The following is a 13549-nucleotide window of genomic DNA, read 5'->3' on the forward strand; positions in this document are numbered from 1 at the left end:
ACGTTACCCATTTACTTTAAAAAGAAAACATGTCAATGAATATATTATTATTGTTACTAATAGAATAATAAACAGAACATAAAATGGACGTATGTTGGATTTATATGAGAAATAATATTTCGTTTGACAGGCGTCTTTTGCACCCGCGACCCGCAATCCGCACATCGCCTAGCAACGATCTTTTTAGACCGTGCCTCAACTAATGCATGGCCTTAAAGGCATGGGCAAAAACGTAATTTTTGATTAGCGCATGGTGAAACAGATATAATGTAAAGTATTACCTCTCGAAGAAATAATAAATAAAATATTGTTTGCCTTCTTACTCCAATGCATAAACATGGCATTTATGATAAAAATAATGCAATAGACATACTTGCCTAACTAAGGGTTTTAATAACACTGTAATAAAAATGTGTAATTTAGACCTTTTTTTATGATTTATTGTTAGAAAATGGGGTGACAACAATTATTGTACTAACAGTTAGTCTTGTTTTATTTTCATAATCCTTAATATTAATATCTTTCATAAGAAATTACAAAGGTAAAAATAAATTGTAAAGAACCGCAACCGAAAGAAAACAAAATTTGTACAAAATTCTATTTAAGAAAAAGTAAAGCACAATTTTTGCTCCTATGTGGACCGTATGAGATTTTCACCGAGATGGTTGTTAGCCATTCACCCCTCCCATTAGGTCCGTTCAACGGTCAAGCTAAGTTGTGTAGGTAACGCCGTCATTACCATACAATTATAGAATAGCTTATTGAAATAATTGGTGATGCAATTTCTATATTTTACGGAGATAAAAAATAACATCGCAAGTTATTAATCCAAAAATAAGATGATGTGGTGTTATCACTAAAAAAGTTAGACCTCCAATAGAAAAACAATTAAGGCCATTGGACCCGTTTTTTCCTGTCTTCTCAGAATCGTGGAAATGGCAAGGACGTTTAACACGAATTGACACATAATAAACACTTTATTTATTTAAAATCTAATAAATAATATTCAAATAACACTTTTTGTGTCATTAAAATTTTCTGATTCGCTTTACTTTTTAAAATAAATGACAAATAGTCGGTCCTGTTTTCGAAATTGGCCAAAACGACTGTCACGCCACAGTGAATTTTTGAACTTAATAATAGTTTTGCAGGTATATATTGTATGAAAGAAATGGGTAAAACAATACATTTCATTGATTAACTCACGTACTTTTTTTAATTTCAGAAAAATAAAGATTTTAAAGCCATTTTAGTTTGAGTATACATCAGCCAATTTTGAATGATTTTTTCTCACAAAATAATATATACTGCACAATAAAAATATTTTTTTATTATAATATAACATTTCCGTAATACTATAAATAATAATTAACAATGAAAAAATAAATAAAACCCTATAAATTCGGTACAATTAGTGACGCTGTATTACCAAAACACGTCGTACGTTTTCATGTATTTATCCTATTTTCAGACAATTTAGATATATAATTATTTTGCAAAATTAACAAAAAGAGACCATTTGATCGATTAATTCATATAGTTTTTCTAATTTCTCATTTCTAACCTTAGTAGGCTTGTGAATTTCAATGGGTGAGGACGTCTTTTTTTTCCAAAATTTTATCCGTTGCATTTTAACTCATAGAAAAATGACCTTTACTCGCATTGCAGTAACAATCAAATTGGCAAGACCACATAACGTAGACCAGGTGTTATAATTTGTGTTGACAAATCAAACATCATAAAATACCAGTGAATGTCAAACTGAGAAAAATGTAGTTATATTATATTATTTATTATCTTGTAATACAAATGGTTGCAGCATGTGAGATATTGTAAGATAATTGAATCTTATAGCCACGATGGCTACAAAGAAGTCCTAAAGGTATTCGTTCGGTGCAACATTTATAAAAAAAAATATTTTGGACTTGAGCAGTTTAGATAAAATATAGGTGGACTTTAATTATTTTGATAAATACCTACTTGGTTGGGCTTAATACAGTTTTTATGTACCTGGGTTGCCATGTTTTGTTATTTTCAAAGGGACGTATCCAGGAGTATGTTTATTGGCATTATCAATAGAAACAAAATAATATTATTTTTCAAGGTCTATTTATTATCGATCTTAAGTGGTTTATGTCACAAATAGTAAATTTGTAGAAAATTTAAAGTAAAATACGTTTTCGAATGCTGTCATAGTAATGGCCACTGAAACATGTGTCATAATTTTCCTAATCGTCAAAATAATAATAAAATAAGTGTTTTGGGGCAGAAAATCACGTATATGTTTTATGATGTATGTATTTTTCAGATGGTTTGTGGTAAAATCTTTTTTTTTCATACTGCCACAATTCAACTATTCATAATTAATTGTTTGTTAAATTTTTCATTGTGCACTTTGACTTAATAGGTAGGTGATAAAGTTTTTACCTTACTTTATTGTATTAATTTATTGTTAAGTGAGAATTAGCTGCTTTCGTTGTCAGTGTGTATTTGATGAGTGCGCATAGTGCCTGACGATGTCGAAAGGCGAAACCAGGATCGCATAAAACGACTCAAATGAAATAGTACAAAACTTAAATCCATTAGAATTTAATATATTTAATGCCGAGTTGAATTGAATGGAATCACCTTAGGCATTTATTAGTAATTATTTAACACAAGTAAAAAATATATTGAGGTAAGAACCTAGTTCATTGAATAATAAAAACAATATTACTCTTTACATCACAACTGACAAGATTTATATGAATTGTATATTGCCTGAACTCATTGATCCTAGACTAACACGGTCGATGGATATAAGAAACCCTCAATATCATAATTATATTAGATGCTATCAATAGAAAAGAAAAAAAAAATAAAAAATAATAATTTATAATAGTTATTCTAATACATTACATACCGTTAAGCCTGTACACTAATTAAAGAACCAATTATTAATTTTCTATACACACTAATGTTCCGAAATCCTCCGCGGCGACCAAAACGTACTGCCGTCAAATACACGTTATTATAATAATGGTTTCTTAAATCTTGATTGTTGCGTAATAAATTTTAAAAAAATTGTAAAAAGTTGTAAATATTCATTGAATTGCTTTCTTTTATGAGTCATGTTTTTATAATTCAATAAAAACGCAATAATAACAGAAATCTTTTATGCATCTTGTGAATGTTTTAAACTTATAATTTGTAATGTGAGCTCATGAAAAAATGAATAACTTTTGTATTCATACACACCGATATATATAAATAATATACCAATTTGAAACACCTCAGAAACATACATAAGTATTAGATTTTTTTTTGAAAAATATTTGAATTTGAACCCACAATATGATAGGTTCAAGAAAAGGTGTCACTTCACAAATTCAGCATATCAATAATATGAGGTTCTTATTTGGAGGTCTACTATTTTTATTCTTATAATTTATTCTACCTACCACAAAAATGTTTATAAAATTTGTTAGGAAAAAAAATATTATTAATTCAACACTTTTAAAACCTCTGATTTCGTATCTACTCCCAGAGATGCTGTTTGTTTTTTTATGCGCGCTCTATTGCTATTTTGTTGTGGCTCTTACTTCAAATTTGATTCTTACGAATGAACCCATAGGCCTTAACAAATTTTCTTATACTTTTGTAATATAACAGGAATACAATACGTCCTACAAATAACATCATACAGCCAACTCAATTCAATCGTCTTTGTTTTGAATCGTAGTCCACCTAATCATGTTAATAATGAATCCAATTTTTGATATTCAAATATTAACAATGTATTCTTAAATTTTAGATAACATGCCTATGGGTGCAGGCAACATCGGCAGTCTGAAAAAGCGAGCGGCTCCTCTTCCCCCAGGGGGCACGCTCGGAGGGACCCTCCCGCATTGCTCGACAAGATCCGAGCTGTACGCGGGGTTGGCCAACCTGGCTGGAGTCAACAACCCTCACCACAACACACTGCAGCACACTAGGTCACCATCTAACAGCGACAGCTCCAGGAATTCACACGGTATGACTTCACAATAGTTTACCAAACTATATTGTAGATAAACAGTCTTCTGTAAACAATGATAAAGATGTTGAAGAAAATTTTCCAGACTGCTATACTACTAGATAAAGAGTAAGTTATGAAAATAAATCTGAAAACGACCATTAAAGTTGCTGATTAAATTATTAGCAAATTGCAAATAACAATAATATGTCAATGACTAACCATACCAAAATGTGAAAAAGGACCCGCCGTCTTGTCCATTTACAAACAATGACAAATTTTTCAATGTCGCCAATGCATAGAATATGTTCAAATTCTTGCATTTATTTATCTCACGTTAGGAACTTAATGCCTAACATGGGACTGCGAATAAACGTTGAATATTTAAAAAAATAACCAAGTTATGATAATAATTAGTGTCAATATCAGTGATACCCCAAATTCTGAACCACAGTGGAACCCCGATGTTACATGGCTGAACTTCACATTTTCCTGATATTGCGTGTTATTTCTGCAGTCCCCTAACATTTTAGTAATTAACGTTTTTATTTCCAGCAATAAAATTTACATCTGATTCAATTCAAATTATTAAATTCAAAAATTAAAACCCTATTTGTTTTAATACATTCAATCGAATGCATGGCATTCACCATGCCCCCCACATCCTGAAGCAGGCCCCCCTACCTATTGCTAAGGTTAAGGGCAGTGTGATTTTCTACAGTAGCGTTCCCCAAGTGGTTTTAACGGAACCCCGGGGTTAAAGGTATTCAGAGTGTTTTTAACGATTTTTAAATAGATCCAGGTGATTTATTGAGTTGTCGGCACACAGCATAATATTATGAAGCACTGATCGCGACCTTCTTTTGTGCTAACCAAGTAAAATACAACCCTTCGCCATATTAGATAAAAAACCATTTTGTAAATCAGGAAACACACTTAAATTATAAAATAAAATTCTATACGTGAATTATCTTTTAATTATATCAATCACCATAATATCACATCAAATTACATCACACAGCCACATATTTTTAAATGATAATAATCATTAAAAAAAATAGCGCCGCAGGCGACTTTTTTACTATTAGAGCAAATTTATGGTGTTTTTTTCACTTATCTGGTCGACTCGCCACGCCGGGCCCCCAGGCTAGAGCCCTATCAGCCCCCCTTTGTGAGGGCCATGGCATTCACTGAAGGAAGAAATGAAAGGCGCAGACGCACATGTGCATTTCTATTTATATACACGTCTGCAGTAACCAAGGCCAAAGTTACACAATATGATTGGTGGGCGTTCTTTTATTTTAGTCAATGTGAGCGCATGTTATTGTTTGTCATTCTACATTTCGGGTCCCTTTGTTTATAATATTACAGCTCATTCATTCAATGTCAACTATGATTATTAATGATTTATCCAGGTGGCCTTAAAACACGCCCCCAGCAACCACCGCCGACCCCGCCTCTGTCGCAGTCTTCTCATCCGCACTCACATTCTATTCCAACTACGCCCCTGCACAACGGAACCTCGCACCATCATCATATGGATGATCATGACCCTACCCCTCCTCCAAGAAAGGTAAAATATGTTGTATGTATACTCTCAAGCATGTAATGATCATTGAATTGATTATAGTTAATATCTACGAGATATGAGCCCACAGAGGGGAGCGTGGCAAGAGTGTGGAATTAGCTCGATTCTGGCGGAGGGCTTGAGTGGCACAGTTTAGTCGCAATGTCGGCATTAGTGGAGTTTGTTTTGAAATTGTTGCCTTTAATTATCTCGGAAAGTAGATTGATGGCATTTTTTATCAATACACGCATGTTGCAGTGTGTGCTATTTCGCCGGGTCCCATGTGGTGACAAAATCGCCCGCCCATGCTAAAATGCTACCCCACATGACACCAATGGATTCTGCGCTATAAATTATATTGTATTTAATACAAGTGGCTGTGCCAGTCTCCGTGCCATTGCCTCACCACACTCTGTGGGCTTTTGCGGCTAAGAGTTTAACTAGAGTATTATTACAGTTGTAGATAGGTTTTCCTTACAATGTGATATTTTTAATGTTTTTAATATGTATGCAATCTAGTTTTATGAATAATAGTTTTTATATCTATAAAATATATAAAATTAAATCATATCTTACTGTACAAGTATGTAGTGTATGTATTGATTTACAAATTAATACTTATGATTTCTTTGAAATCACCGAGTATCGTCAATTATGTATTTTAAATTTGTTTTTTATCTTACCAGAAAAAAAATAGATCAAGCCAACTTTATGGGGTGTGCCACAAATCTTCAAGGGTAAATGATTTTAGGCTGCGGCCATCAAAAGTTATCTGCAGTGCTTTCTATCCACTCTTTTAATGATTTTGTTTTCTTTTACCCTGGTTTTTTTTTCAAAAGCATGGCTTTACAAGATATAGATGTCACTGCCCCCCATGCCACTTAATTATGCCGTGCATTTTTCTAACGAATATTAGTTTTAAAAGCAAATCTTTCGATCACCGTGTTGAATTAAATCAGCCATTCTTCTTATTATTTTATTCTTACATCATAATTAAATTGTAAATATATTTTGTAGTTTTATCAGATCTCATCTTCAATCTGCATCGAATAGATGTAATTTTTATAGTACCTTCATCATGCTATATTGTATTTTAGACTGCAATTCTTATTACAAATAACTAGACTTTTATCATTGTTTAAATAAATAGAAGGATGTCTATACTATCCAATTTACCACTAAAAATCTTACTTACTTATTGTGAAGTATAGTAGTCACCGGAGACATCTATGGAATTACGATGCAGGATTAAAAATATAATATACCGCGTGTCAATGGTAATTTTTAGGTAATTATATTGTTTAATTACATTTCTTGTGATTCTATCACTAGATGTCTCTACCATGTATTAAACTTCCCCTTAGGCTAATTCTAATAAAAGTATTCCTTTTCGTATCGGATATCTTATCATTTTCAACTATTATTTAATATCCATTTACTTGAAGGCAGATTAAATTAATATCATAACAATGAGAATTAATAAGTTAAATATCTTACATCAATGACTTTTTATTTAATCCAATGTTCATAATGGTTTCGTTTTTTTTCTAATATAAAATATTATTTTATTGGCTTTAACGTTGCTTCAAATTTTTAACCAAATAAAAATACAATCCATGTTTACACACACGGATGTTATTACTAATAATTATATTTCATGGAATATTTTATTTGGCATAGCTTCATTTTACATAGACTTGCCGTCAATTTAACATTTTTATAAAATTGTGTGTAGTGTATTAACATTAATTTTATTTGTTTGTTTTCCCTTAAATCGATCCGTTTTCATGTTGTCATTTTACTAATACTCAGCAAACTTGAGACTCGCAGATAACCAGTGAATATCAAATTTAGTCTCAATGCTTCCGAAGAAGATTGATGTCTGGCGAATTAAATTTTCTATGGATCATACAGAGTGAATGACATTTTATTTTTAACAATCCTATTTTGAAATGTCTCCCGATCGATTTCAAGCATGAATAGAAATGTGTTTTTAGGATTGACTGATATTGATTTTAGTATATTTTTCAATATTCATAATCCCCGTTTGAAAGCACTCCATAAAGTATTATAAAACATATTTCAAAATCGCTCAGCAAATTGTAGGATTGGCTCGACTTTGGAATGGTAAAAACACAAGCTAAATATCTTTATATCAAACTTAGCTAGAGAGTAAATTATTAATGGATTTTTCTAAAGCACCTTATCGAGTTCTTAATTTCAAGATAATCTTTTCTCCTTGAATATTTTAATACTGGTGTAAGTGTATGTAGTGATACTGTACATAATACAATAGTAATTAATGCACAATCTTTCAGAGTACCTTATCTTATTGCCTTATTTAGACAAGGCTTCAATTGAATATACAGTGAAACCTCGTTATACGAATTTCACGGGACCGAAAATCGATAAAAAATTCGTAATATATGGGGGGAAAAAATACAAAAATTTTGAAAGAAAAAAAATTTTGATTTTCATCAATTTCATTTACGATCATAGTGTGCCTACCAAATTCCGATGCAATTCTTTCAAATTAAAATCTGTGCAATTACCATGCATCAGTATTCATTAAGTAGTAGATTTATAAAAAAATACGAAATAATTTTTCTCATTTGTCAACATAATTGTTTGGCATTGGTTCTCTAGTAAAACTATATGAAAATCCAATAAATAATCAACAATTTTACATACAACCCTGAAACATGCGGGTTATTGTTTTTCCTTTGAGTGGAGTGCGGTTGTGCCTCTGTTATAAAATAAGCAATTTATGATGTTTTAAAAAGTCTGTCACAATTTTGAATGACTGGCTCATGAAATATTTATTACGATTTATTGAGTATTTTTATATGCCAGGACTCTGAAATCATTACATATTCCAAAATTCGAATTAAAGGTATGGTTTTATATGAAAATAATGTTGAAGGGACTATTTTTTTTGCGAAAATTTTGAATTAACCGTGTTTTTATTAATGAGGTTTAACTGTGATGGATTCACAATAACCCTTCGATGTAAACTCGTAAGTGGCATATAAGAGATCCGGAAGTTAATATTTATCTGATGTATAATATTATTTTAATAGATTACGCCGTATGCCGGTTCAATATTAACAATATATAAAATTTATCTTTCGTTTTCAAGTGTTTTATAGAGCAGCACTATATATTTAATTTAGAATACAAAACTAAATCCATCGTGATTTTTGTACTAATGGTTTGTGTTAAAATTGCAGGATTGTTCTAGTCAAGATTCCTCTCTGGAGCTTTGCGAGATGATGGATGGCCATTTAGATGATTCTAGACTTTTAGCCGGTCTGGGATATGACAGTCCGAATTCTTCATGCGACCCTACAAGACTCGGAGACAATAGATTAGAAATTTCTGACGCATCCGGTGGCCACTCTCGATCACCCAACTCCGCCATAAACACGGTATGGAATATAATATAGAATCATTTAATATGTATTTCTATGTCTTGATTTATAACCACTCTCAGAAATTTGAACCACTCTCAGATTGTATATATTGGACAAAATCTGCAAGGAAGGTGCCACTCAGTTTGATAGTCCAAAGTATATTAGACTGACATCAAAAAAATGTTATATTGAAACTGAAACCAAATTAGAAAAGCAAAAATAATATGTACTGTGACCTAAAATGCGCCTAGTAAGATCTAAGACCAGGGGTTCACAAACTTTTTTGTCAAAGGAACAATTTTGAAATCAAAAATATTTAGCCGTCCGCCCTTTGTTTTGTAAATATGTCGTTTTTAAAAAGGCAAACAAATGAAAAAATATTTCATTGTGTAAATAAATAAACCGGTAAAATTTGACAGCTAACAACACAACAACTATGGCAGCGGCGCCGAACCCTCCTTCACTTCGCACGTCTGCATACACAAAAATATCAGTGTCTGACCATTCATTCTTGCCAGAGGATATTTAATTTTAAATGTAATTTTTAATATTCGGTATGAAGAATAAAAAATAATATAGATTTAACATAAATCTCGCAGGACACATCAAAAAGTCACGCGGGACACACTTTGTGAACCCCTGATCACTAGACAGTTTTCAAATGTGATGCTATAGGTGGATGCTGAGTCTCGTGGATAGCCAAACGAACAAATGATTTATCTACACCAGACTCTCCAAATGATAACATCCTGGAGAAATTTGTGGTATTTGCTCAGGTCGAAAGAATGAGTAAAAGTTCCCTCTAGGTGGATGGACCAATTCAAGAATGTCATGGGTTGTCAGATGGTCAAATCATCTGGGGTCATGATCGTCAGTTATGAGGTTCGGATGAAGAAGAAATTTATCATGTAGTTTTCAATATTGAATGATATACAATATGCAGTAAACTAATATCCACTTTAAAGAACTTATTTTACGAACCTCATAAGAACTCAATGCAAATTTAAAGACCATAATCTACATATGATACAATTGGATGATTTCAGGCTGCCGGTCCAGTGAGAAGATGCCGTGCCCTTTATGATTGCTCCGCCGACAACGAAGATGAACTTTCATTCCGTGAAGGTGAAGTAATTATTGTTCTCAACGATAGAACAGAGGACGACAACTGGATGGAAGGCAGAGTGGAAGGCAGCCCCAACCGCAGAGGGATGTTCCCCGTCTCTTTTGTCCACATGCTTCCTGATTGAACTCTTCGCACGATCGATCATCGATTCAACAATATCAAACCGACTGAGCACATGCCAGCCAATTATGTTATGTCATTCGAATAGATTAGTATATATCGCTACTATGGACTATCTTAATAGATATGCATTTTTAAATGTGTCATTATCATTATGACAATTGAGACCTTGCGACGGTGGAAGTGAATCCTTCGATAGCCGGTAATCTGACTTCTACGTATGACACACGTAAAGTATCTTATAGAATTTAAATTCTTTATAAAACCTTTGAAAGACTTTTTGGCGTCCCTTTCTATATCAATATATTAAAGATGGCCTAAATGAATTTTTCACATGTTAATTAAATAGGTCGAAAAAAGATTGATAATAATTATCAAAATTCACGTTTGCTTTAAAATCATTTATTTCACTATCATTGTTTAGTATCGGATAGTTCTTAGGAGGATAAAAATAAATATGTTCATTATTCGAGATAATTTATGCCTATATTTGTGTATACATACATAATATAATATATGTAGAAGTATATTCTATAGAAGTCTCTTTTATCATTGGTTCTGTGATGCTTTTGTAATGTAAATATTGTATAATTTATTTTAATAATTATGTACATATTTTTCATTATCGCCTAGTCTCATAGATTCTATAAATATAATATAATACATTATGATGAGTTATTCTGTTGTTACCTCGAAAATAGTTGTGAGATATTCGCATAATAATGCGAATGAATGTCTAATAGAAATTATTTGATGCCGTACATAATATTGTACAAGCACAAATTGTTTATAGAACGAAGCAGCCCATTTAGTTATCGTAATGTATACCATAGTATAGGTCTTTAGTTTTGCGGACATATCATTTTTTAAACTGAAGATAGTGCAGAGATATTGTTAGTATTCTCAATAACGTCTTTTATCATACCAACTATTAAACAACACAATAATATCACCATATTGTACGTAACAACCCTTTTGTGATTTATTTTTATACTCATTTCATCCCCTCAGAATGTATAATCACAAATAAAATATTAAAAAAATGTGATATTTAAAATTGCCAATTTTATTTCAAATTGTTTGATCACTAATAAAGTGAACTTACAAAATAATGAACTCTTTATTAATATTGGACATTTTATATTATTCAATGTAATAATGTATGGTATCCAAAATCCGGAGCATAGATCGATTGAAAACTAGGTACTGATATGCCATTTACTCTGACCGGCAGAGACGTACGACGAATTGTCCGTTGTGAAAAAATAGCAGTTTTCAGAATTTGCGTAATGTGTTACATGGAAAACTATTTCATACAGTTTCGGTATAGAAACACTACAACTGTTTATTTAACTTAACCTGAGACGGTATCTTTGAAATTATTTATATTGTGGCCATGTAAATTATAATAATTTTAAGGTCTATTTTACTTTTTAATAATTATACTGTCTTTGCCTCAAAATATTAAAATAAAATCGACATACATATTGTTAGTAATTATTAACCCTTTCGCTGCGAGCCATTTTCGCGGGAATTTATTTTCAGTCAAGTGATCTGTTAAAACGGTCACTACAGCTAAAACAGATCGATTCCAAAATTAAAAAATAGATTACTAGATGAACTATATATCAGTTATTCCAAATGCACCAAGAAATAAACTATATTCGTTACATTCTCACTAAAATAAATCGAAGAAAGTGAAGACGCTAAAAAATATCCAAGCTTTGACCGCGCGTTCAAAATGGCGGCTGTCCAGTCTTCACATACACAGTTTCAACACATACTACCGAGCAATTCGCCGCGTTTGTATTCGTTATACACAGGGCTGTGTTGAGTACATGCTGCCGTAGTTGATTACGGTCTATGACAGATATATTACTAAATCACTTGTGGAATAATCAGTGGGTTATCGCTTATCGCATTTAGTAAGTCGTAAACTCCAGGCATAATATGAGCATGTGAACAGAGCTAACACAGTTTCGTGGCACATAAAAATTAAAATTATTACCTATTATAATAATGTAAATATCAAATATGGAACAATGAACAAAGCCAAACAAGTTTACTGGAGAGCTGTGCATCGATAAAATATTTTCCAGCATTATTTTTTCGATAATATTATGTGGTAGTGACATTTTGGCGGGTGAAATAATTATTTCACATATATTTATAATGACAAAAAATACTAAAAACAAATCTTCAAAATGTTTCTATCGAGATCACAGATCACTAAGAAAAAATACATAACACTAACGTAATCATAATAATTAATTAAAAGGTAAATAAAAATATTATCGATGCACACTTTTCGATGCATGACCAATGTTTTGTTTTGATAACCCTGGTGACGCATCTAGTACACCCGTCTTCGCAATGGCGCGCGATTCAAACGACTGAATAACGAGTGTTCTTTTCAAAAATATATTTCCTTGTGTTTTACTTGACATTTTTATGATCTGTTGCCTGATATGTCTACCTAAAGGTTTGAACTAATTTTTAAAGCATATTATCCACAAGTGTCTCTTCTAGTTTGGTCAAAAATACGAGATAAAGTCTATGGCATGTTTACATGCCATACGCAGGGATAGGGTTAATAGACTGTTTATCATAGGCCCTTTTCTTAATAATAATGCAATGTGTGATTTTAACGGTGTTTTAAACTGATTAACAATAATATTACAAGATAATATTACCAATACATTTATTAATTAGTTTAAGACTATTAAAATCATCTAGAAAAGTCTTCTAATAACGTCCTCTTAAGGCTGGTTTGGACTGGTCGAGTAATTTAGTCGAGTGGCTAACTAAACATGTATGAACAGTCAAATTTAGTCGAGTAATTTAGTAAAATCATTTAGTCGATTCGATCCATTTTATTCTATTTTTTCTGTCGAGTAGCAACCCCCACCACCTCTCACTAAATACTAAACAAGCCACAAGACAAGTCTGAACACGTTATATTTAGTCACGTTCATTAGTTGTTATAGAATTTCTTCCTCTAATTCTTCTAATATATTAAGTTAACTTATTTTTTTTAAATTATAAAAATTTCAATAAAAAGAATGTTATATTCTTAAATCTTGTGAATTATCCGTTGAATAAAAAAAAAGTTCATTTTTGCTTCGTTGCGTTGTGCTCTGTTCATTTTGACACTTCACTTACTAATGTGCTGTATTCGGACACTTTTCAGTTACTAAATCACTAAATCATTCGGCCAGTCTGAACCGGCCTTTGGGTCAGATAATTGACACTTTTGATGAAGTTACTTTGAAGCTTGTTTCTTTATTGTTCATTGAAGAGTGGCCTGCTCCAGATATCTCCAGACATAA

At 31.8% G+C, this 13549-nt stretch overlaps 1 protein-coding gene across 3 annotated transcripts in view; it reads left to right on the forward strand.

Annotated features, from left to right (window-relative positions):
• Positions 1-10726, forward strand: part of Asap (ArfGAP domain of ASAP) — a 291585-nt gene extending 280859 nt beyond the window's left edge. For 2 of the 3 annotated variants that reach the window (XM_085947281.1, XM_085947282.1), the window contains exons 14-17: positions 3794-4012; positions 5410-5567; positions 8792-8989; positions 10021-10726. In XM_085947281.1, coding sequence (XP_085803407.1) covers positions 3794-4012; positions 5410-5567; positions 8792-8989; positions 10021-10224 — 779 coding nt within the window. In that variant the 3' untranslated portion in view covers positions 10225-10726. Of the gene's footprint in view, positions 1-3793; positions 4013-5409; positions 5568-6247; positions 6299-8791; positions 8990-10020 lie in introns of all 3 variants that reach the window. The other variant, XM_085947280.1, reaches the window with a different exon arrangement.
• The last annotated feature ends 2823 nt before the right edge of the window (positions 10727-13549 follow it).

This window comes from Rhyacophila brunnea, unplaced genomic scaffold (assembly GCF_057557595.1).
Source record: "Rhyacophila brunnea isolate RB1 unplaced genomic scaffold, BYU_Rbru_1.0 scaffold_2, whole genome shotgun sequence".
Lineage (NCBI taxonomy): Eukaryota > Metazoa > Arthropoda > Insecta > Trichoptera > Rhyacophilidae > Rhyacophila > Rhyacophila brunnea.